Source organism: Neofelis nebulosa, chromosome 1, assembly GCF_028018385.1.
Source record: "Neofelis nebulosa isolate mNeoNeb1 chromosome 1, mNeoNeb1.pri, whole genome shotgun sequence".
NCBI lineage: Eukaryota > Metazoa > Chordata > Mammalia > Carnivora > Felidae > Neofelis > Neofelis nebulosa.
Window position 1 is genome coordinate 53,670,452 of NC_080782.1, and position 26,799 is coordinate 53,697,250.

Consider the following 26,799-nt stretch of genomic DNA (forward strand, 5'->3'; position numbering starts at 1 on the left):
GATACCTACATACATTGGTTCACATAATTTCTCTCCTAGAACATTTGCTCCCAGAAGCCCATTTTGTTCAAAAACACAATTCTTTATCTTCCCTGTGGACAAAGAATGCTGAGCATCAACCCCCTAATCTAGACTATCCTTCATAAAGTGAAAGAGACACAACATTCCATGTGGCAAACAGGTCGATGCTAGAATTCATTCTCTGACATACGAAGCAAAAAGCCTTGAGATGTGAATCTCAGTATAATCAGAAAATGGATGTGGTTGCATGCTTTTCTCAACTCTTTATATTACTTTCTTTTATTAATCAAGTCACAACAAGGGCTTTTTGGTGGATAAAAGGAGATGACTCTGTCTCATGGTTGAGTAGAGGACACATGTCATCTCATTAGCCCTGGGGTGGAGTCTTGAGTAGATAGTGTCAGGTATTGAGTACAAGGCCTGCTGACCCCTACTAGGGGCATTCTTATGTCCTGGCTACACTGTGGCTTCTTAAGTTGTTATGTCTGCAATGGAGTCTTTTCAGGGGAAGGAAGACGATAGATTGTTCTGCTCTCTTGTCTTTGACTCCAAGGCCATTACAGTGCAAGAAAAGAGGTTCTGTCAGATGTACAGCTATAGAATTCTTACATTTAAAATCAGAGAAGGAAGGAATGGGACTAAGATTTGACTTCCTGATGGTGGAGAAAATTGAATGTTTATTGTAGATACAAATCAAAACCAACAGCTCTGATCTAAACTAGTTTTTCAAGGTCATAAGACCCTCTCAGTTCAGTGAAAACATTAGGAAAAGGAAAAAAAAAAATAACGGTAATAAAGGTCAGTAACATTTATTAAGACCTAGGATGCCTCAGTCCCTGTTCCAAACACTCTACAGCAATCATTCCCCTTAACCTTCACTAGAATTCTAGTAGGTACGGATGACTATTATCCCTATTTTTCCATGTGCTGAAGCTGAGACCAGACAAGTTAAGAAACCTGCTTAAGGTTGTCGAGCAAATTAATGCCAAACTAAGAAATAGCCAGTTTTTATTTTACTTTTTGTCAAATATTTCTTCATTTTTCATAGATTTTAGAACTCCTGTTGGTGAAATTTGAATATATGTTTCAATATGTAGCTTTAAACATCCCTAATAATAAATTTAATATTAAAAGAATAAGTAACATTTTATGTAGGGTCTCCACAAGATTCATTATCTAACTGATTTAGTTTTATCTTATAAAAAAGAAAAAAAAAAAACCAGAAAGGAAAATGGATTTACCCAAGATCACACAACAAGATCATAAACAGGTAGGAATTAGAGCATAGGTCTGCTGACTTTGAGTCTAATGCTTTCCCTACCAAAATAAAGCTTCCTTTCTCAGAGAAGTTGAGTGTTTTAGAACTCTATGTAGTTTTATATGATTTACAGAGTTTTAAAAACTATATTAGTAATGATTTTTACCAGACATCCTAAAAGTTATCTTGAATATCACAAAATGTAAAACTTCCAGGGTGAGAGAATTCCAGTGGAGGATGGGGGTGGGAAGCTTTAAAATTGACTGCTTGGGCATTGAACAAAGAGCAAGTGAGGTCAAGTTTTTAAGCTTACAGTTTTGCAGAGTATCCCCAGGAGTGATTTGACATCTTGGGGAACATTTTGTGATTTGACCTTTTGCAACCATTGCCTGCAGTTGCCTGAATTTGGATGTTCTTTTTCCAGCTGCTTTCAAAGCTGTTTTAGAAAGCTTGGTGTTCTGATAACATTAGGTTTCTCAACTGCTGTGGAGTCTTTTCTTTAAGAAAATGTCAGTGCCTGGGTTAGATTAATCAGGTCTGGCTTCAAACACAAAATTATGCCGGGCCCATCAGATGAATAAAAACAAGAAATTACAATATTTCTACTGACATGGTTATTTCTCCAGAACAGTTTTCTGGGTTTGAATTAAAGTCATTAACAACCTTTTGCTCTTTGCCTCCTGATTTTGAAACCATTTGTGGCATACATCTATAAATCCAACAGATAGAATTCTAATATCATCTTTATTGCTGGTAGCATTGATTTGGAAGATACATTTGTAATCACAGTCGGGATTCTTACTAATTTATCATGCATATCTAACTTTTGGCATCACCCAATTCAGAGGAGAAGTTGGTGTACAAGACCAATTACTCGTTTAGAATAGCTGGCTGAGAACAATTCAGTACCTAAAGTAGGGACTGAGTAGGACAAACTTCTAGATTAGCCTCTAAAAATTAGTCCTTGGCTTGACTCAGGAGACCTTACCAAATGGAGAACAGATGCAAGAAATTATTAGATCTATCCAGTAAGGAAACACCTAAGTGGGCATGTGTCTCAATTTTGCCTATCAGACAACAGAACGAATGAAGCAGAAGAAAGAGTGGAATCTTTACTTTCCAGTATTTTCCAAAAGTGTGGAAATTCCTGTTTAATAGGTGAGGGAAAATAGAGGAAACTGGCTGCCCGTGGCTAAAGACTCCATTCTTCATGAACAGACCTGTGGACCATGCCTTTCATATTGGGAAATCTTGTTTCTTTCTGCAGGTCACAAGTAGAATTTCTGTACTTTTCCTCTGTGAAGTGCAGTCTCATCATGTACATGTCAGGATGGAAAAATATAACATATTGACCCATTTGCTGTGGCCCTGGGATCACAACTGTGACAAATCAGTTATAACCTCTAATTACAAGGAGCATGAAGTCCTTCCTCATCTAGCACTTACCTGTGGTTGGCTGGAAGTAAACAACTGCTGCTTTTCTTAGGATTTCTCAAATATCCAGTGATACCTCTATTAAGCCAGTTTAATTTTCTTGTTCAAGTTGACAGATTTAACTATGCTATGGTGTGTGCTTCTTATGGGTATCTCTCTCCTGAGCCATTGACAATATTTCCAGTCAGCAACTTAGAGCCATGAGAGCTGAGTGGAATATGAATTCAAATTTTAAAATCTCCCCTACAATGGGACTTCTCAAAGAGAGAAATTAGGAGATCTGGTGGTGTCACAGTACATACATAAAAGGATATTTTGTCACCTTTGACTACCAAGCTATTGATATATAACTAGTCCATACTTCAGTTACATATTGAACAGTGAATCATTGAACAGATGATTTTTATGACACAAATCTGTGAACTATGTTCAAATGATGGTATTAATGATTTTCATGGACACACTGATGTTCATATAAACAAGAACAAGACTGAACGCTTTACTATTATTCCTGATGGTTGCAGGTAGCCTTTTAACAAAGGATAAAAAATACATAGATATCACCTCAGGAGGAAGCTCACTTACCAATGCCATTGAGATTATTTTGCAAAACAACTGTATCATCGTCTCTGAATTTTACAAAGCACTTTTTCTACAATTAGCAAATGTGGTTTTCACAACAGCCTTAGCAATAGGTATGATTATCTCTATTTTACTGGGAGAATGTAAACAACTTGCCCTTGTCTCTGAACCTTGTTAATGTCATTAGTAGTAACTTGAATTCTGGAACTGGATTCAGTATATTTCCTGCTACTACAACCTACTCTGAATTTACATAAAACATGTTTTAGTATCTAGTCAGAAGTTTGTAGGAGTTAGATTCAATTATGCTGAGAAATTGCATTCTTTTTGGATGGATCAAAGTGGCAAACACATTCATTTGTATCTTCAGCTTTAGACTTCTGAGCCAGAGTTGTTTTATTTATATAAATCCCGAGGTGAATTTATTTGCTACATTGTTGGAATTTGACAATGGACCCAAAACAATGAATTGTATTACAAAAGGTCACACTGAGCTAAGAAATTGTGGTGGCTTCTTCAGAGGGTGAGAAAGAGAAGTGATTTACACTAGTAAAGAGAATTTTCTAGGACAGAAATACAGAGAACTGAGTTATTAGCAAACACTTAGGTTCACTGCACAAATCTAGAGAAAACCACTCATCTCTGGAATCTTTACAAATATTAAGCTTCCTTCTATGTGAAGCTATTCTCCAGGAGGAAATCTCTAGTATGGTTAAGTTTCCATTCTCCTAAAAGTAATTTGCCTATCATAAAAGGTTCAAGAGCAAACGAAAAGAATTTTTCTCTTTGTGGTTTGAGCCCCCAGTTATCCAAACCAGCTTTCTGTATTAACTATATTCAATAATTGCTTGACTTTCTATTTGTGTGTTTGCATTTTGCTTTTTTTCCATGATCCTAGCCATTGGCTCAAAATAAACAGGCTGTGGGGCACCTGGGTGACTCAGTCAGTTAAGTATCTGACTTCGGCTCAGGTCATGATCTCACAGCTTGTGAGTTCGAGCTCCGTGTCAGGCTCTGTGCTGACAGCTCACAGCCTGGAGCCTCCTTCAGATTCCATGTCTCCCTTGCTCTCTGCCCCACCCCTGCTCACACTCTGTCTCTCTCTCAAAAATGAAGCTTTTTTTTTTTTTTTAAATGAACAAGCTGTTTACTATAAAAATAGTGTTGCTTTGGGAGGCAGAAGTTTGGGGTCTGCCACAAGATAGCTCTGTGTTCTTAGATAAAACACCAAACTTCTTTGATGGATCTCAACTGCCCCTCTATCTTTAAGAGGATAGAATAGGTTGATATAGATAAATTCTCAGACCCTTTCTCACCAGTTCTCTTTTGGAGTACTATTTCCTCCATGCTTGTATGTGCCAGAATGGTGTTAATAATATTACATAGATTATGCTAGTTTGTACTAATAAATTACATTAATGGGCTCTTTATTATGTGCCATGAATTATACCAGACACTTTACATACATTCACTCGTTTCAGGTTCAAAATAACCCTATGAGGTGAGTTTTCTTAGTATCCCTACTTAACACGTAAGGAACTTGAGACTCAGAGAGTTAAGGCACTTTTCCCAAATCGCACAACCAGTTAGTGACAGGACTAGGACTTTTGAACCAAGCCAGTCTGACATCACAGTCCTTAGAGCAGATGTTTTTGATGTACCCTCCTTCCCATCTTCTCTGAGCTGGTGTATCCATCCTCCAGGTGTTGTAAGGGGTGACTGCTGACAGCTCACCACTGTTCCTTCTCTCCAGAATTGCCTTTGACCAAGACAGAACCATCTCAACAAGGAGATTAAGACCATTACACTTTAGCCTGCAGAGTACACGTGGCTGCTGCTCTTGCCTCCAGGTGGCACTAACTCTGTGGTGTACTTGGTTCCAGAATCTCCTAGAAGCTTTCCTCCTTAGGGTGAAGCAAATCAATGCTTAGCAGTTTTTCCCACTGCCAGTTCTTGCTTCCTTCTCTCACTCCCCTTCTTCTGAAAGCTTAAACCCACAAGTAACTCAACCCAGCAGGAATTCTTGACTCCACCTCTGATTCTAGGGAATATAACTTGAAGCAGATGTCTTCAGAATCCTATCCTCTCTTTGCTCAGTGGAGAAGTCAGAGGGAGACTTTAAAAGATAGATTTAGCCTAGAAAAAAATTTAAAAATTATAAATTATACTTTAATTTTCCATTTTAATTTTTCAAATTGTTATTATTTTTCCATATATGAGTTTAAAGAAATAATAGATGGAATAAAAATGGCGACGTTTTGAAATGAAAACACACTATTAGACTTAATGGAGAAGACTGATTGATCTATTTCAGCAGCCAAGCCCCTTTGTTTTCTTCTCTCATTAATTGAATCTGGCTGAGAAACTCAAATCACCAATTGATTTTTTAATAAGCGTAATGCAGTCACTCTGATATAACTGATTTCCTATCCCTTTTTTCTTCTTGGCAAGTGGTTAAGATTGCTAACAGCTCACTGTGACCTTATATTCACATCTCCAGGGATTAAGTTCAGCAAGGTGTCCACTAAAAATATTTCCAGAAGCAATAATTTCTAAAGTGAAAGCTTAATATTTTTAAAGCTCATGGTGATCTCTGCCTTGTTCTTAAATGTTTTTGATATAGAGCTCACCCAAGATTTTCTGCATGACTTTCTAAGCTAAAACATTTATTCATTTAACAAATAATTGTTGAACTCATTCTGTGTACCAGGCACTGTACTAGATGCTGTGACTAAAATAGATGGATAGATATGGCTATTTCCCTCGTGGAACTCGTGAACTAATTATAGATTGTAATCCAACATTCACACCAATCATAGACTTTGAATTGTGATCAGTTCTCTAATAGTCATACCTACTGTGAGGTTTTACTGAAGACATTAGATCTATTGATTTCTTTGATGATGGGATAAATTAATGGACATCTGAAGGCAGAATGGAGTTAATTAAATAAAATAGGGATATTAGAATTTTAGCCAAGACAATCAGCATATGAAAAGATCCGAAGGCAAGAAGTAGCAGGGCCATTTAAGGAATCACAAGAACCCCAGTTGGAGTGCAAGGAATACTATTTAAGATGAGGTTAGAGGCTAGAGTCAGGGGAAAGACCATACAAAGTCTTAAAGGGCAAGTTAAAGGATTTTAGTGTGTACCGATATCATTGGATCCTTATTGAAGGGTTTAGAGGAATGTATATGTATGTGACATGATCAAAGGAGCAGGGGGTATTCCAGAAATTGGAGGTAACAGGGAAATGAAGACATAAGAATGAGCAATACCCCTTGGCAGAGTAGAAAGTAAATCAGGTTGGGTGGGCATTAAATGGAGAGATGATAAATGGTGTGAGATACAGCTGGGATCGTTCAGTATGGATCAAGGTAAAATGGACCAGAAGCATATGTTAAGCAGTATGGATTGTATACTGAGAAACATGAAGGGAATGGCATGAGCAGAAATGCATTTTAGAAAGATTGGTCTAAACTAGCACTGTCCAACTGAGTTTTCCAAGATGAAGTAGCTTTTCTAAAATCTGTACTACCGCAATATAGTACTTACAAACTGTGTATAGTTACTGAGCATTTGAAATGCCCTTGATGAACTGGAGGAATAGATTTTTGAATTTTGTTTAATTCTATATTTTACTTAAGGTAACTACCATCTTAGCACAAGTCTAGTCATAGTACAGAGCACGTGTGTATGGTAGTGTGGTGGTGTTGGGACATTGGGGAATTGGAATGAGGAAAAGGAGCAAGGAGATGAGCTAGGAATCCGAGAGAGACAGAGGAGGTCAGATCTTCCTGACAGAAAGATCATAGAAGTGTAAAATGAAAAATATTTAATTTACTTTGTCTAGGGCTTAAAGAACATGAAGGAAACAGTGAGGTTTAGGTTAAATTCAGATTATAGACAGCCTCTCATGCCAGACTAAGGGGTCTGGACTGTGAGGAGGAACATGGATCTCTTTAAGGCTCTCAAAGATTGGAATATTTATGCAGAAATTTCAGAAATGTTTCTTGCCAGAAACTTAATTACGGTACTGAGCACCTGACTGGCTCCATCAGTTGAGCATCCAACTCTTGATTTGGGCTCAGGTCATGATCTCACGGATGATGGGATGGAGTCCCATGTGGGGCTCCACACTGACAGCACAGAGCCTGCTTGGGATTATCTCTCTCCTTCTCTCTCTGACCCTCCCCCACAGGAAGGTGCACTCTTGCAAAATAAATAAATAAACTTAAAAAAAAACATGGCATGTTATCATGTATATGTTTTGATAGACACTTTGCCATTGAGTAGTGATGCCATATCCCTAGGTCTTTCTTAGCCTGAGGAGTCTTTGATGGCAAGGATTACAGGTTAGTCGTGTTTCCCTTCCCCTGACTTCACAGGATCTAGTTACTGAAAGAATGTTGAATGTAATTCCAGAAAAGTTAATAGGACTCTGAGCATCATTGGGAATGGTGGGCAGGTGATGGACACAGAAACACATGGGAACAACTTGTATAGAAGTTAGCAGCCATTTACCATTTAAATTTTGAAGTCATTACCTCTCCATAATACTCTAGACTCCATAAGCTCAGGGACTGTGATTCTGCCCAAGGTATGCTACTCATTCTTTTGAGCACACAACAAACCTGGAGAAAAACTTCATGCCACTTGAAAGGCAATATTTACAAAGCATTTTTTGGGGAAAAAGTATTTATTCTAGATATCTTGAAGTTAAATATGTTTTTGAAAAAGCTATTTCCATATTACCTTTCAAAAAGTGAAGTATACTCCCACCTAGAGTGTGCAGCTCTTTGTTTACATGTTGTCTGTACTGTAAATTATTTGTCCCCCAATGTAATAGGCTGAAAATGAAATACTTTCACTTGGCCTTTCACTGATCACTACCAAAGTTGAGACTCTTCATTTATCCATTCATTTGCCATTCATTTTGTTTAACCTAGTTAAAAATTTGGGTTTCTTTTCTCAATGATTAATGGGAATTGTTTATGTATCAGTGATATTAGCCTTTGATTTCTTATTTTGGAGATAGATTATTCGGTTGTGGTATTTTGCCTTTTAAAATTGCCTAAAGCATTCTTTAAAAAAATTTTTTTAAGTTGTCATCTGTCTGTCTGTCTATCTAGGTAAGTAAACTCTCTCCCCAACCTGGGACTAACTCACATCCCCAAGATTGAGAGTCACATTGCTCTACCAACTGAGTCAGCCAAGCACCCCTAAACCATTCTTTATAATATGGGAGTTGTACCTTTTTAAAAAAAATTTTAATGTTTTGCTTTAGTTTTGACACAGAGAGAGAGAGAGACAGAGCATGAGCGGGGAAGGGGCAGATGGAGAGGGAGACACAGAATCTGACTCTGGGCTGTCAGCACAGAGCCCCATGCACAGCTTGGACCCACCAACTGTGAGATCAGGACCTGAGTCAAAGTCAGATGCTTAACCAACTGAGCCACCCAGGTGCCCCATGAGTTCTTTTACATGTTAAAGATGTAAATTTTTTTCCATTATGCTTTTTATGTTTTATGCCTTTTTACAGTAAGATTATAAAGATATTCTCTTGTAGTTTTGCCTTGTGTAGGATTTATATCTCTTGTAGTTTTCCTTGTGTAGGATCACGCTTGGATCTTCAGTCCATTTTAAATTTATTTTTGTGAGGTGATTTACAGATCTAATTTAAAAACAAACTCCCCAAAGGAAAATGTGGCCAATCAACTCTCCTGCTTTCCTATGGCCAAAAGCAACCTCAGAGAAGGATACCACAGATTCAAGTATTTAATAAGGGGTGATAAAATTAGATCTAATGCATTGTCTCAATACATGTCTCTATCTTAACTATAGTCAAAAGAAAATTATCTTTTCCCCATTTAATCTATTTAATTTAGAATAAGTTGTGAGATTCCATTGGTCTTAATCTCCATATTCCCTAATAGAATGCTCTATGCATAGCAGTGATTCAAAAATGTTTGTTGATTTAAATAAAGAAGAGACTATGAAAAAAAAATGTAAAGAAAAGCATAGTACTAATAATGCCTTCAAGTCAATCTAGTAGAATAATATATACTCTATTCAATGATATTTAAGTGGAATAAGAGTCATGAGTGAGGAACAAAGTGAAGTATTTGTTTTACTCACTGTCCTGACAAAGTATTGATGATGTTGAGATAATATATGCAAATCATTCAGCCCCAGTCTCTGTACACAGTAGGTCCTTGTTACTATATGGTAGGTAACCAGAAAATACTTGTTTTCATTATTTCAGATGTTCATTGGGGTGGAAGACTTTTCTACTGTGGAATCTTTAAGTTTTTAGGAAATAGTTTTATATATGAAATAAAATACTAAACACCCTAATAAACGCTGAATTTTAAAGGTTTAATATGATTAACAACATAGCTTAAAAAAATGAAATTCATTATTAATTGACATTGATGGTCTCTTCATAAAACCAGACATAAGAAGCTTATAAAACAATAAAGAAAGAATGGACCTTAGTGGGTGTCATTCAAATTCTTTCCTCTCTTTTCAGTTATAGCTTGTGTCTATTATATGCTAAATTAGGACACAAACAGGGACTAAACTAATTTATAAAATGCTATGACCTTAAATATCATATGTTAGAATAAATCAGTAGATGAAATATATTTGAAGTGGGTGAAATAACCACTTTTGACTTGGTTGGCATTTAAACCTTTTGGGCTTAGGAATCACTGATGTGGCACTTTCAGAGGATTTGATTTTATAGGCTTCTTGGCCCAGAGTTTTTAAAAATACAAAAAGGGATGTGGCCTTAGAGATAAGACAGGCATCAGGCTGTCACTGTGAAGCTGCTTTGCTTTTAAATGGCCTGTTCCCAAGTTTGAATTCATAATCTAGTGGTGGAAAAGCTTTGGATTTGCTGGCAAAGATGAAAGATGCTCAGAAGCTATTACCTTAAAATAGAAATTGATAGATAAATAAGCTATGGAAGTTTAGATTCTGACCTGAAAGGAAGTGGAGAATTGAATTAGATAATTATCTTGTTAACTTCAGACAAAATTAAAGTTCACCTTTAAAAGAATCAGATCATTAATGCCAAAGTATAGATTCTCATTCACTTACATGATACAAAGTAAAACAAAGTTACTAATATTGTGTAGATTTATTTAAAATATTTTAATTTGTAAAGTCTCACTTAAACACGTGTTTAAAATGTGCAGAAAACTCTCAAGGACTCTGAAAATAGGGAGAAAAAGTGCCACTGAATATTAATTATTTAAAAAGAAAACCTTGCCTTGTTTTTCCTATCTAGCATATGAGAACTTGAATTTGCCTTTGGTATTCTGATCAAAGAAACAGGAAAGAAAAAGACAGACATTCCTAGGGATAATCTCAAATGAAATGTTTTTACTCCACGATCATAGCCTGTGTCTGTTATATTCTAAATTAGAAGAAAAGCAGAGACCAAACTAATTTATGAAATGCCATGACTTTACAGAGCTTAAGTTCAGATAAATCAACAGAGAGAAGCATAAACTAATCAAGACCTACTTACTATCAGTGAGAAATTCCTACCTTTATGTCTTCAGAAATAGTTGCTAAATAATGGCTACTCATTGATCTGTGAGAGGGAACTTGTGGTCAAATGGAAGCTGAATTTCCCAGTTAGTGTCTGGGTCACTGTCACTGACTTAACCAAGCCTGACTTGGACAAATGACAGTACATTAATCCACCAAAAGGCAGTGTTAGGAGGTTTCATAACCCCACTTAGGAAACTGCAGGATTAGAGGAAAGTCATTACTCCTTGGAGGAGTAACCAAGGGGGTTTCCTGTCTCATCAGCTTGGAAGGGTGTGGAATGACACTTGCAAGTGGGAAGGAAGACCTGGACTGAGGAGTCATAACTCATTCTGCTAAGTCAGTCATCTCTGCCTGAGGCTTCTAAAGTACTTGATTTTCAAATCAAATCTAAATCTCCTAAATAAGTAGAGAAACATAGGCACAAAGCCAAATAATTAAACCAAAACACAGGATTTGTATTTTGTTCTTTATGTATTCTATGACAAATTATAATTTAGTAAAGAAAAGAAACAAGATTTGAGAAGTGGTCTCAGGTTCATCTCCCATTGCAAGAGCAGACATAGTCTTTGAAACTAATATTCTCTAAGAGTATAAAGAAAATATAAATGTATAGTAACTGAAATGTGTCTCCATAGCATATTATCTAGTTAAAAAATGTAATTCCCTAAAATTTCACTTGGAATCATACAAAATGCAAGACATGATTCTTTCTTTTGATCATTCATTCAACAAATGTTACTGAATACCTATTTGGAGTCAATTAGGATGCTAGGTACTGATAGTGCAACGGTATGCTAAAAGAGACACTGTGAACTCGTGCAATAAATTCTAATAGGACAGATATTTATAAAAATAGCCACACATATGAATGAGAAACTAAGAATTGCAGTGTTATGAAGGAAAGCCATAAGATTCAATGAAACATGAGAAAAATGTCTCAGCATAGAAATTTGGTTATAAACCGGGTAAAATAGGTACTTACTGGTGTCAGTCACCAGCATATTGTTCTGTGGCTTGCATAGAGAAAGGTCCTGAGAATAAGAGGACATTGTTACAAATCTTAGGGTTCAATATAGGCACTGTTTCCTTCCCTACCCAGGAAGCAAAAAGTTTTATATTGTATATATTTAAGTAGGCATCCAAGGCACCATCAAAAAACACCTCAAAGAAAGAAATATTATCAATATGCTCGAAAGGTTTCCTTTCATCTAGTTGTCACATTACTTATGAAAGGATCAGAAGTCAGTTTAATCTGTTTTTTTTTTTAACCCAAATGGGCAAAAGATAGTTTTCAACATACCCCTTGTACAGAACTCTCAAATGTGTGAACATGAGAATTCAATATATGCTTATTTTCAAATGCTTTGCAGTTTTTTACTGAAGTATAATCGACATAAAATAACCTACTGGATTTAGGTATACCTCATGGTGATTCGGTATTTTTATACATTACAAAACGATCTCCATGATACATCTAGTTAACATCTGTTACCATATAAAATTATTACAATACTATTGGCTATATCCTTACGGCTTATGTTTTATAACTAGAAGTTTGTAACTCTTAATCACCTTTACCTATTTCACCTACACCCAACCCCTCCCCACTCTGGTAATCAGTTTGTTTCCTATATCTATGAATCTGTTTCTGTTCTGTTTTTAGTTTGCACATATAAGTGAAATTTGTCTTTTTCTATTTTACTTAGCATCATACCCTCTAGGTTCATCCATGCTACTACAAATGGCAAGATTTAATTTTTTATGGTGTAGTAATATTCCATTGTACATATATTACGTCTTCATCAGTTTATCTATGGATGGACACTTAGGTTGCTTCTATATCTTCACCATTGTAAATAATGCTGCAATGAATATAGAAATGAATATTTCTCCTCAAATTGGTGTTTTTGTTTTCTTTTGGTAAACAGCCAAAAGTAGAATTGTTAGATTGTATGGTATTTCTATTATTAATTTTTTGAGGAACCTCCATACTGCTTCCCATATTGGCTGCACCAAATTATTTTCTCAGCAACAGCACACAAGGGTGGTTGACTTTTCTCCACATCCTTTCCAATAACTTGCTATTTTTTTCTTGTCTTTTTGATAATAGCAAATCTGACAGGTATGAAGTGATATATCACTGAGGTTTTGATTTGCATTTCCCTGATGATTAGTGATGTTGAACATCTTATGCCTCTTGGCATTTGTAGGTCTTCTTTGGAAAAAATGTCTTAAGTACCACCCATTTTTTTCATTGGATTTTTTATATTAAGTTATGTAAATGCTTTATATATTTTGGATATTAACCTCTTATCAAATATATCACTTGCAAATATCTTCTTCCATTCAGTAGGTTGTCTTTTCATTTTGCTGATGCTTTCTTTCACCACTGAAAAGCTTTTCAGTTTGAAGTAATCTTGTTTATTTTAGCTTTTGTTGTGCTTGCCTGAGACTGGTCCAAAAATATGTTTAAGACTGATGTTGAAGAGCTTACTGCTTATGTTTTCTTCTAGGATTTTTGTGGTTTCAGGTCTTACATTCAAGTTTTTAACCCATTTTGAATTTATTTTTGCATATAGTGTAAGGTATTCATCCAGTGTCATTCTTTTGCATGTAGCTCCAATTTTTCCAAAACTATTCATTGGAGACTCATTGTACATTTTTGCCTCCTTTGTCATTGACTAATTGACCATATCAGCGTGGGTTTATTGCTGGGCTTCCTATTCTAAATGCTTTTCAGTTTTGATAAGTGTTTGCATGGTGCTATCTTTGTTCTGTTCCAGGAGATTATGTGGTCATGTCTGTCTACTTTGACCTGAGCAGAAGAATGGGATACTTCACCATACAGACCTACATCCCCTGCACACTCATCGTTGTCCTATCCTGGGTGTCTTTCTGGATCAATAAGGATGCTGTTCCAGCCAGGACTTCTTTAGGTGAGACACATTCCTTTGTGTTTTAGTGTTTCAAGTACCCAATATCAATAATCTTCATTCCCCTAAGTTGGTTTGCTTTTACCTCAGTCAGCAATTACATAGAAATGCTGTTATGTTATGCTGTGTTATGTCATGTTATGTCATGTTGAGAGAGAGGCAGAGAGATAGAGACAGCGAGCAGGAGATGGAGAGAAGGAATCTTAAGCAGACTCCTCACTCAGTGCAGAGCCTGACACAGGGCCCAATCTCATGACCCTGATACCATGATCCAAGTGAAGTCAAGTATCAGACACCCAACTGAGATACCTAGGTGCCCCTACTATTTCATTTTGAAGAAAACTAGCATTAAAAAAGTGTTTAAAAGTTTTCTAGTTCTAGTTTTCCTCAATTACCTTCATTTGCTTTCTTTGGTAAATTTTCTTAATAAATTTCAATTCACTAGGAAAAAAATCAAACTTCTAATTTCAACAGATTTTTGTTTTGGTCTCTGGGCAGCTATATTTTGGAGCTGCTCACACAAGCTCTTAAGAGCTCATTGTGTTTATTCTTTCCAAACGTTGTATTGAGAGATGTCACATTGGTAGACTGAAGTCAGCCAAGGTGAGAGTATTAACATCATGGAAATAGGCAAACACTAAAAATCAGGACTGCCTTTTTTTCCCCAGTAAATTGTCACACATTTACCAGTGCATAACTGATGTCTATTAATTCCAACATCCACAATTATTATGACATTTGAAGACATATACACAGCCATTGGCTCTGTGTAGAACAAATTTAAAATGCTATTTTTGAAAAAATACCTGTAACATTTTTGGAACGCCACCATTCACCCCCCACCACACACACACACACACACACATATTTTTAAGATTATTTGAGGTTGCTTGATGTATTGTACATGTGATATTACCTTGGATTTTCATACATCTTTCCTCATGTGAGGAAGAAGGTTCACATAGATTATTACAAAGCCACAGACTCACAGGGACATTACAGTCTAGGTCCATGAATGATATTTTCATACTACATAAAATCCCTTAGATAACTAAGAATAGAGCTGTCGAAAGATGAATTATAAAATCACAATCCTCTTTCATCAGCTCTGTGAAAACTAGAACCACATCTCTTGCTCAGTCTCTGGCTAGAGAGTCAATACAATTGCAATAGTCAGGAGCTTGGGTTTTAAAATCCAATAAATCTGGATTTCAACCCACATGTATAATATAACCTTGAAAATGCTCTTTAATTTGTATAAATCACAGTTTCTTCAAATGGAGAACATATATCATTTTCTGTACCTAACTTGTAGGGTTTTATTAGGTTACATAAAGTATTCTATGTAACACATATGAAATACAGTAAGGCCTTAGAAATGTTAGCAACTACAGGTGACTCTTGAATAATGTGAGGATTAAGGGCTTTGACTCCACCTGTGCAAAAATCAATGGATAACTTCTAACTCTCCCAAAACTTAAGTACTAATAGCCTATTGTTGACTGGAAGTCTTACCACTAACACACACATTGTATGCTACATGATCTATGTACTGTATGATCTTATAGTAAAGTAAGGTAGAGAAAAGCAAATGCTAAGAAAATCGTAAGGAAGAGAAAATACAGTACTGTGCTGTTTTTATTGAAAAAATCTGAATAGAGTGGACCCATGTAGTTCAAGGGTCAACTAGATAGTCATTTTCAGACAAAATGACCTGTACCAGGTTATTAAAACTGAGAGCAAAAGATATTATGGGAAGAAGACATCATTTGCATGTTATCCTCTTCTAAACCTAATTTATTTTCCCATCTGTTTCAAAATAATTTTATTTTGATTTTTCTGTTATATGGAGTACTTTATTACAAGTCCTATTCAAAAGTTATGAGATCTTGTCTGATACTTTAAGCTGAAACAAATCCAAAATATGTTGAGACTATTACTTTAGGACCATTACTTGTCACTGTGATTAGAATGCATTGCATTACATGCTCACATGTCTGTCTCTCACAACAGAATGTAAATGGTTTTTTTTTCATTCCCAGTATAGTGCCTGGTGCATAGCTGGTACCTCAGTGATTATTCAAGTAATGTATGCTCTTAAGAATGGATGGAACAGGGCGCCTGGGTGGCGCAGTCGGTTAAGCGTCCGACTTCAGCCAGGTCACGATCTCACGGTCCGTGAGTTCGAGCCCCGCGTCAGGCTCTGGGCTGATGGCTCGGAGCCTGGAGCCTGTTTCCGATTCTGTGTCTCCCTCTCTCTCTGCCCCTCCCCCGTTCATGCTCTGTCTCTCTCTGTCCCAAAAATAAATAAAAAACGTTGAAAAAAAAATTTTTAAAAAGAATGGATGGAACAAATGCATTAATGCATTTCAATCTACCCCTATCAAAGATATTTTAAGGAAAAGCTTTTAAATCAATCTCTTCTCTTGAAATTCAGACTTCCACTGGTCAAAACCCTTCTTAAGACCATTTGGTAATTCATTTCGACCACCCATTAAGTGAATGCTCATTGGCAAAGCACCATGGTAGGAGAAGGGATCTAGGTGAGTGAGCTAAGGAATGAGGGAGAGGCCCCTGAACAAATAGCAGGTAGGTGTTCCTATTTGTTAATCTTTGACTACAAGTCCTGCATGTTTAATATAGCACCTGTGCCCTTTCTGCTCTTTACAAGTGCATATAGAAGTTGAAATGACAATAAAAATTATTATCACATATTTTAGGGGTAAGCAGAGGGCTGCAATGTTAAATGACGTTAACAAAGTCACGGGACCAGCAGATAGTACATCTATCTGCACCTTGGATAATGGGACTTATATTTGCTCTGTGTGTGAGGCCTTATTGAAGGCTGTAGTGGGGAAAGGTGGGCCAGCTGAACTGACACAGTTTCTCTGCATTAACTTTGCTGTCTTCTCCTGATGTAGAACTTCTTAAATTTAACTGTGCATTTAAATCACCAGAGTGCCATTAAAAGTACAGCTGCCTCAGTCCAATCACAGGACATGTCGATTTCATTTTTGAAATCATGGCCTGGGTGTCAGGATTAAAAAGCAATTTTGCAGGTGATTCAAATGTGTGATATTACCTTTTCCAGTGTTTATAACCTAGAGTTAAGCCAGATGACTCTAAACCCCTGTGGATCATAAGTTTCTTGCTGCAGAATAGTGATAGGCAAGTTGTTTAGTAAGTGAGATAAATATACCTGTGTGGCTCAGATTCTGGCTGCTTTCTGAGCTCAGACCACAAGGTCATGGGGGGAGCAGTTATCTTGGAGCTTGTAACACTTGAATGTAGTTTGGTATGCAGGCGGTAGCTGGTAAACCTTAATCATGATTTAATGACGATGGATGAAATGGTAAAAATACCAGTTGGTATTTTTCACCTAAGTAACCTGAGGTACTTAAGTACCTATTTTTCACCTAAGTAACGTGAGGTAACATGTCTGAGAGCTTACTTGATGCCAAGACTGGAGGAATTGATAAAACTTGTGGATATTTTTCATCCATCCCAGGTAAGAGAAGTCTAATTCTTTGCTTGGCAAAACTGTGCTTAAAAACCACCCCCAGCTATCTTGTTGGTTGGTGAATGAGTTAAAACTACACTTGTCTGCCACTCATTGTTCTCTTTCCTGAGGCTCCCAGCAGAAACTTGAAAATATCATGGAACAGCTTCCTTAAGGTTCTTCTTTTAAATGGCTGTGATGAACTTCCAAGTAGCCTAAATAACATTTTCTCAACTTGCTTGATAAGTGTTTAACTTACATGTCAGATCTGTCAGATTTTCTGAAGTGAATTTATCTATGGTATCTACTATAAATACTGACATTTTCATTCCTCCATAGGTCAAGTGTGGCTTGAGGCCTGAATGTGAAGGGAAGGTCAGGTCCCAATTTAGTTTTTAAATTCTCCTCCCCCAAATATCAACTGTAATTAAGTAGTCAAGAACTTCTACATGAATTAATGCATAGACAACTAAAGTGAAGCTTTTTCAGTTTGAGAAGCAGACTATTCTTCTCTAAAATAAATATCTTACATTTACTGATATCTTACTAGGAATTGACAGTTAATGAACATTACTTAATCTTCATGAGAATACTGTGGGGTCTGCCCCTCTCCACACCATCCCAGTTTGTAGAGGAGAAATTTGGCCATTGCTGAAGTTCTACCATGGCAATATGGAAGACCCACAGTCCACATCATCCCAGATTAGGAATATACACTAGCTTCCAAGTGTCTGGGGCTTCATGCTGCATATTAGATACATATTTGTAGAGAATGAAAGAATATAACAATGTGGATCAGAACATAGCATTTTATTTATTTATTTTTTTACTTTATTTCTTTATTTTTTTTGAGAGCGAGACCGAGCGAGCATGAGTGGGGAGGGGCAGAGAGAAGAGTGAGACACAGAATTCAAAGCAGACTCCAGACTTTGAGCTGTCAGCACAAAGCCTGACACAGGACTCAAACCCATGGACCACGAGATCATGATCTGAGCTGAACTCAGATGCTTAACCTACTGAGCCACCCAGGTGCCCCAGAGCATTGCGCTTTAAATCAGATTCCACAGGCTTGCATCTCATCTCATCTCTGTCACTTACTACCTTGGACAAATTTCTTATTTTTTCGGTGCTTTTTTTCACCTGCAAAAAAAAAGGGATAACAGTGATAATCCTCATTGTGAGGATAATACATCAAGTGCCTGACACAGTACCTGGCCAAAGAAGGAGATCCATAAATGTTAGCTGCTTTTATGTGCAGTTAAAACTCTCTCCTCCAAGTCATCAATATGAAATCCTATTTTCAAATGTAGGGTAACTGTCTCTGTCCTTTCATGTATACACTATTCATTGATTGCTTCATTTATGAACTCAAAAGATATTGAGTCCAAGAACTACACTTGTCCATAAAATCACAAAGGACATTAAGATAGAGGTCTTTTCTGTTGTCTCAGAGTATACAGACTAGGAAGGGAGATGGGTTATTCCATAATAATAATATAGTAAAGAGGATAGGATTTATAACTGCAGTTCCCTGATTGTTCCTCCCTCTCTGTGAAAGGCTACTCTTTTCTGTGAAGTGATTTCAGCCAGCACAGATCTTTCCCCTCTTGAGAATTTCATAACAGAAAATCAGAGGAAACTTGATTTTAACTAAGACATAATGGCCCAAGAGAGCCACATGGTTCTCGTGACTTATTTATTCTATAACTGGAAGTTTGTACTTCTTAATCCCCTTCACCTATTTTGCCTATATCCCTCCCCACCTCCCCTCTGACAAACACCAGTTTGTTCTCATGAGTCTGTTTCTATTCTTGTTGTTGTTTGCTCATTTGTACATTTGTCTTTAGATTTCACATATAAGTGAAATCATATGGCATTTGTCTTTGCCTGATTTATTTCACTAAGCATAATACCCTCTAGGGTCATACATGTTGTCACAAAAGGAAAGATTTTATTTTTCTTGTAGCTGAGGAATAGTCCATGGTGTGTACATACCATGTTATCTTTATCCATCCATCAGTGGATACTTGGGTTTCTTCCATGTCTTGGCTATTCTAAATGCCACCGCAATAACCATAAGGGTGCACATATCTTTTTGAATTAGGGTTTTCATTTTTTTCAGGTAAATGCCCAGAAGTGGAATTACTGGATAATGTAGTACTTCTATTTTTAGTTTTTTGAAGAACTTCCATACTGTTTTCCAGAGTGGCTACATCAATTTACATCTTTAACAACAGTGTGCAATGGTTCCTTTTCCTCCACATCCCTGCCAAGACTGTTATTTCTTGTCTTTTTGATACTAGCCATTCTGACAGGTGTGAGGTAATATCTTACTGTAATTTTGATTTGCATTCCCCTAATAACTAGTGATGCTGAGCATATTTTCATGAGTATCTTGGCCATTTCTGTGAGTCATCTTTGGAAAAATGTCTATTCACATCATCTGATCATTTTAATTGGATTCTTTACTTTTTTAGTGTTTAGTTGTAGGAGTTCTTAATATATTTTGGATATTAACCCCTTATCAGAGATATCATTTGCAAATATCTTCTTCCATTCTGTAGGTTGCCTTTTTGTTTTCTTGATGGTTTCCTTTGCTATGCCAAAGGTTTTTAGTTTGATATAGTCCCAATTGTTTATTGTTTCTTTTGTTTTCCCTGCCTGGACAGACATATTCAGAAAAAAAAAATATTGCAAAGGCTGAGGTCCATGGGTTTACCAGCTATGTTTTCTTTTAGGAGTTTTATGGTTTCAGGTCTTACATTAGATCTTTCATCCATTTTGAGTCTATTTTTGTAGATGATGCGGGAAAGTGATCCAGTTGCATTATTTTTCACATAGCTGTCCAGTTTTCCCAGCACCATTTATCAAAGAGATTTTCTTTTTCTCATTGCATATTCTTGCCTCTTTTCCTGTAGATTAATTGGCCATATATGCATGGATTCATTTCTGGGCTCTTTTCTTCTGATCCATTTGCCTATGTGTCTGTTTTTGTGCCAGTACCATACTCTTGACTACTACAGCTTCATGGTATTGTTTCAAATCTGGGATTGTGATACCTCCAACTTTGCCTTTCATCAAGATTGCTTTGGCTATGAAAGATGTTGTCTGGCTCCACACAAATTGTAGGATTGGGAAAAACGCTTTTGTTACTTTGACAGAAATTGCACTGAATCTGTAGATTGCTTTGGGTAATAGGGACATTTTAACAATATTAGATCTTCCAAATCATGAGCATGTTCTATCCACTTATTTGTGCTGTCTTCAATTTATAATCATTTTCAGAGTCAGGTCTTTCACTTCCTTGGTTAAATTTATTCCTAAGTATTTTATTATTTTTGATGCAATTAAAAGGATTTGTGGTGGAGTCTTTAGGGTTTTTTGTATGTAGTATCATACCATCTGCAAATAGTTAACAGTTTTACCTATTCCTTACCAACTCAGATACCATTTATTTCTTTTTCTTTTTTTAAAAATTTTTTAATTCTTTTTTTTTAATGTTTATTTTTGAGAGAGAGAAAGAGAGTGTGAGCAGGGGAGGGGCAGACAGAGAGGAAGGCACAGAATCTGAAGCAGACTCCAGGCTCTAGGCTGTCAGCACAGAGCCCAACACGGGGCTCAAACTCACGGACTGTGAGATCATGACCTGAGCTGAAGTCAGATGCTTAACCGACTAAGCCACCCAGGTACCCCCATTTCTTTCTTTTTCTTATCTGATTGCTATAGCTAGGACTTCTGATACTATGTTAAATAAACGTGGTGAGAGTGGACATCCTTGTCTTATTCTTCAGCTTTTCACCATTATGGTGTTGGCTGTGGGTTTTTCATATATGGCCTTTATTATGTTGAGGTACATTCCTTCTATACACATTTGGTTGAGAGTTTTTATCATGAATGGATGTTGAATTTTGTCAAATGCCTTTCTGCATCTATTGAGATGATATGATTTTTTAAAATGATTTTTATCTTTCATTTTGTTAATGTAGTGCATCACATTGATTGATTTGCACATACTGAACCATCCTCACATCCCTGGAATAAATATCACTTAATAGTATTGAATGATCCTTTTAATGTATTGTTAAACTCAGTTTGTTAACATTTTGTTGAGAATTTTTGCATCTATATTTATCAGGAATATTGGTCTGCAATTTTCTTTCTCTCTCTCTTTTGTAGTGTCTTTTCTGGTTTTGTTATGAGGGTAATGCTGGCCTTATAAAATGAATTTGGAGCATTCTCTTCTCTTCCATTTTTTGAATAGTTTGAGAGGAATAGGCATGAAGTCATCTTCAAGTGTTTGGTAGAATTCATCTGTGAAGCATCTAGTCTCAGACTTTTGTTTCGAGTTTTTTTGAATACCAAATCAATTTCATTACTAGTAATTAGCCTGTTCATTTTTCAAATTAAAAAAAAAAACTAATGTTTATTTTTGAGAGAGAGAGAGAGAGAGAGTGTGAGCTGGGGAGGGGCAGAGAGAGAGAGGGAGACACAGAATGTGAAGCAGGCTCCAGGCTCTGAGCTGTCAGCACAGAGCCAGACACAGGGCTCAAACTCAAGAACTGTGAGATCATGATGTGAGCCAAAGTCGGATGCTTGATCAACTGAGCCACCCAGGTGCCCCATTAGCCTGCTCATTTTTTTTAAATTTTTTTTTTAACGTTTTATTTATTTTTGAGACAGAGAGAGAGACATAGCATGAACGGGGGAGGGGCAGAGAGAGAGGGAGACACAGAATCGGATAGCCTGCTCATTTTTTAAAAAATTTCGTCCTGAGTCAGTCTTAGATGATTGTAAATTTCTAGGAATTTATCCATTTCTTCTAGGCTATCCATTTTTTTGGCACACATTTTTCAAAATAGTCTGTTATTTTTTATATCTCTGTCTTATCAGTTATAACTTCTCTTTCAGTTCTTTGAGTCCTTTTTTTCTTGATTAGTCTTACTAAAGATTTCTCAATTTTATCTTTTAAAAGAACAAGTTTTAGTTTCTTTTCCTTTTTAGTCTCTATTTCATTTATTTCTACTCTGATCTTTATCATTTCCTTCCTTCTACTAACCTTAGGCTTCATTCTTCTGTTTCTAATTCCTTGAGGTGTAAAGATAGATTTGAGATTTTTACTTGAGATTTTTCTTGTTTCTTGATTTAGGCCTGTATTGCTATAAACTTCCCTCACAGAACTGCTTTTGCTGTCTCCCAAAGATTCTGAACCATATTATTTCTATTTTCATTTGTCTCTAGGTATTTTTTCATTTCCTCTTTGATTTCTTTCTTGACTCATTTGTTCTTTAGCAGTAGGCTTTGTGTTTCTTCCAGTTCTTTTCTTATAACTGATTTCTACTTCATTTTTCTATAAAGTATTTTTTTAAGTTTGTTTATTTTTGAGAAAGAGAGAACTAGCAGGGGAGGGACAGAGAAAGAGAGAGAGCGGGACAGAGGATCCAAGCAGGCTTTGTGCTGACAGCTGAGAGTTTCATGCAGGGCTCAAATTCACAAACCGTGAGATCATGACCTGAGCCCAAGTTGGATGCTTAACCAACAGAGCCACCCAGGTGTCCCAATCTCTACTTTCATATAATTGTACTTCTTAAATTTATTAAGACTTGTTTTGGGGCGCCTGGGTGGCGCAGTCGGTTAAGCATCCGACTTCAGCCAGGTCACGATCTTGCGGTCTGTGAGTTCGAGCCCCGCGTCAGGCTCTGGGCTGATGGCTCGGAGCCTGGAGCCTGTTTCCGATTCTGTGTCTCCCTCTCTCTCTGCCCCTCCCCCGTTCATGCTCTGTCTCTCTCTGTCCCAAAAATAAATTAAAAAAAAAAAAAAAGTTGAAAAAAAAGACTTGTTTTGTGGTACAATGTGTGTTCTATCCTTAGAGAATGTTCCATGTGCACTTGAAAAGGATGTGTATTCTGCTGTTTTGGGATGGATTTTTCTGTGTATATCTATTAAGTCCATTTGGTCTAATATGTCATTTAAAGCCACTGTTCCTCTAACGATTTTCCATCTGAATGATCTATCCATTGATGTAAATGGGCTTTTAAAGTCCCCTATTATTATTTTATTACTGACAATTTCTCCCCTTTATGTCTGTTAATATTTATATGTTTAGGTGCTCCTATGTTGGGTGTGTGTAGATATTTACAAGTGTTAAGCCCTCTTGTTGCATTGGTCTTTTTATTATATGTAATGCCCTTCTTTGTCTTGTTACAGCCTTTGCCTTAAAGTCTTTTTTGTCTGAAAAAAAAGTATTGCCATCCCAGTTTTTCCTACTTTCCTTTTCATGAAATATCTTTTTCTATCCCTTCACTTTCAGTCTGTATGTGTCTTTAGGTCTGAAGTGAGTCTCTTTTAGGCAGCATAAAGATGGGTCTTGTTTTTTGTTTTTTTTTTTAATACATTCAGTCACTCTGTCTTTTGATTGAAGCATTTAGTCCATTTACATTTAAAGTAATTATCAGTAGGTATGTATTTATTGCCATTTTTAATTATTGTCTTCTCATTGTTTTATAGTTTTGTTTTGTTTTGTTTTGTTTTAATTTTGTTTTAGGGACGCCTGTGTGGCTCTGTTGGTTAAGTATCTTACTTTGGCTCAGGTCATGATCTCATGGCTTGTGAATTTGGGCTCCACGTTGGGCTCTATGCTGATACCCGGGAGCCTGGAGCCTGCTTTGGATTGTGTGTGTGTCTTTCTCTCTGCCATCACCCACTCTCTCAAAAATAAACATTAAAAAATTTTTAAGTAATAATATTTTTAAATGTTTATTTTTGAGAGAGACAGAGCATGAGCAGGGGAGGGACAGAGAGAGAGAGAGGGAGACACAGAATCCAAAAAAGGCTCCAGGCTCTGAGCTGTCAGTACAGAGCTAGACATAGTGCTTGAACCCATGAACTGTGAGATCATGACCTGCGCTGAAGTCAGATGCTTACCAACTGAGGCACCCAGGTGCCCCTATACTTCTATCTTCTTTTGCTCTCTTCCCTCATAGTTTGATGACCTTCTTTAGTGTTATGTTTCAATTATTTTCTCTTTATTTTTTGAGGGTGCATCTATTTTAAGTTTTTAGTTTGTGATTACCATGAGGTCCATATATAACATCCTAAGTATATAGTAGTCTGTATTAAGTTGGTGGCTGCTTAAGTCCAAATACATTCTGAAACACTACATTTTTACTCTCCATGTTTATGTATATGATGTCATATTTAACATCTTTTTATTTTATGTATTCCTTGACTAATTTTTGTAGATATAGCTGATTATACTAATTTTGCATTTTAACCTTCATACTAGCTCAATGATTAATTTGCTAACTTTAATGTATATTTGCTTTTGCCATTGAGATTTTTCTTTCTTTCATAATTTTCCTCTAGGTATAGCCTTTTATTTTCCACTTAAGAGGTTCCTTTTACATTTCCTGTAAGGCCAGTTTAGTGGTGATGAAATCCTGTAACTTTCATTTGTCTAGGAAACTCTCTTTCCTTCTACATAATAGCCTTTTCTGGTGGAGTATTGTTGTTTATAGGTTTGTTTTTCCTTTCAGCACTTTGAGTATCATGCTACTCCCTTCTGGCCTGCAAAGTCTCAGCTGAAAAAATTAGCTGATGACTTTAGAGGGTTTTGCCTGTTAGGTAACTGTTTGCCCTGCTCTTGCTGTTTTCTTATCTTAAATTCTGCCATTTTAATTATGTGTCATGGTGTGGACCTCCTTGGATTTGCTTGGGACTTCCTGGACCTGGATGTCATTTTTCTTTCCCAGATGAGGGAAGTTTTTAGCTGTCATTTCTTCAAATAAGTTTCTATTCCCTTCTTTCTCTCTTCTCCTCTGGGACCTCTATAATGCAAATGTTAGTATGCTTGTGTTGTCTCAGAGATCCCTTAACCTATTCTCATTTTTTTCAAATTCCTTTTTCTTTTTGCTGTTCAGCTTGGGTGCTTTCCATTACCCTGTCTCCCAACTCACTCATCCGTTCTTCTGCATCCTCAAATCTTCTGTTGATTCCTTCTAGTGCATTTTTAATTCCAGATATTATATGCTCTGACTAGTTCATTATATTTTCTATTTTTTTGTTGTTGTTCTCATTGTGTTCACTCACCCACCTCTCAAGTCATGTGACCATTACTTTGAACTCTTTTCCAGGGATTTTGCTTATCTCCATTTTGTTTAGCTCTTTTTCTGTGGTTTTGTCTTTTTTTTGTTGTTTGGAACATATTCCTCTGTCTCCTCAGTTTGTGTAATTCTCTGTGTTTGTTTTTATGTTTCAGGTAGGTCAGCTATATCTGATCTTGAAATTAGTGGCTTTATGGTGAAGGCATCCCGTGGTGCCCCACAGCATAATATACCTTTGTTTCCAGAGCCAGGTGCCCCAGAGATATCCCCTGTCTGTGCATCTTCCTGTTGTGGCTGTACTGCTGTGGGCACATTGGTGGGTGGGGTCTGCCCCTCACACAGCTAGCAGAGAGGCCTATTTATAGGGGCAATAGACTTTTTGAGGGGTCACTGGCCCCAACTTAGGCTACCTGGCTGGTTATGTCAGGACAGCAGTCACTTTGGAGGGGTGCCTGCTGAGGAGGGTGGATTATGTGGGATGGACCTATTGAGGAATGAGGGGGTGGTGCAAGTGCTGCTCACAAAGAAGAGAATTTCAGAAATGGTCCTTGCAAGCATCCAGACATCTAGGCTGAAGCATGCCAAGAAAAATGGCGCCTGTCAGTACCTCTTTTCCTGGAGAAAGCTTCTGCAGATTTCTGACCCTCTGGAACTATTTGAAAATCAGTCATAAATATCCTTTTCAAACTGGTTCTTCTGTGTTTGAAAAGTTGGCACTTTTCTTACTGCTTCTTCAGTGCTGGCTCTTTAAAAGTCAAGACTTGGTGTCCTATAACCTTCTGGCTCTCCTGGAGTTAAGCCATGCTGATTTTTTTAAAAAAATGTTTATTTACTTTTATTTTGAGAGAGAGTGTTCACAAGTGGGGCAGGAGCAGAGAGAGAGAGAAATCCCAAGTAGGCTATATGCTCAGCATGGAGCCCAACATGGGTCTCTTATCTCACAATTGTGAGATCATGACCTGAGCCAAAATCAAGAGCCAGACACTTAACTGACTGAGCCACCCAGCTGCCCCAAGCCCTGCTGATTTTTAAAACCAGACATAGTGACTCATCTCAAGTGTAGGAGCCCAGGGCTGGGGGGCGCAGTATGGGGTTTGATCCCATTGTTCCTCCATGCTTCTGATATCCCTCCTACTTGTTGGTAGCTGCAGCAGTTAAGTTCCTCAACATATCTCTGTTCCTCTTACCCTTCTTGATGTAGCCTTCTTTTTATTACTTTAGCTGTTAGAGAAGATCTGTTCTGCCAATCTTCAGGTCATTTTCAGAGTGAGTTGCAATATAGGTAATTGTTACACTTTGGTATATCTGTGAGGTTGGTGAACTCATGATTCTTCTACTCCACCATCTTCTTTCTATATCATAGCCTTTAAAAAACTCATTAATCAGAACGTGTCACTTAGCACATCTCCT

The 26,799-nt window shown here is 36.9% G+C and overlaps 1 protein-coding gene across 2 annotated transcripts in view; it reads left to right on the forward strand.

The window, feature by feature from the left end:
• GABRG2 (gamma-aminobutyric acid type A receptor subunit gamma2) overlaps positions 1-26,799 on the forward strand; it is a 116,575-nt gene that overhangs the window by 83,078 nt on the left and 6,698 nt on the right. For both annotated transcript variants that reach the window (XM_058722536.1, XM_058722544.1), the window contains exon 7: positions 13,642-13,794. In XM_058722536.1, coding sequence (XP_058578519.1) covers positions 13,642-13,794 — 153 coding nt within the window. The remainder of the gene's footprint in view (positions 1-13,641; positions 13,795-26,799) is intronic.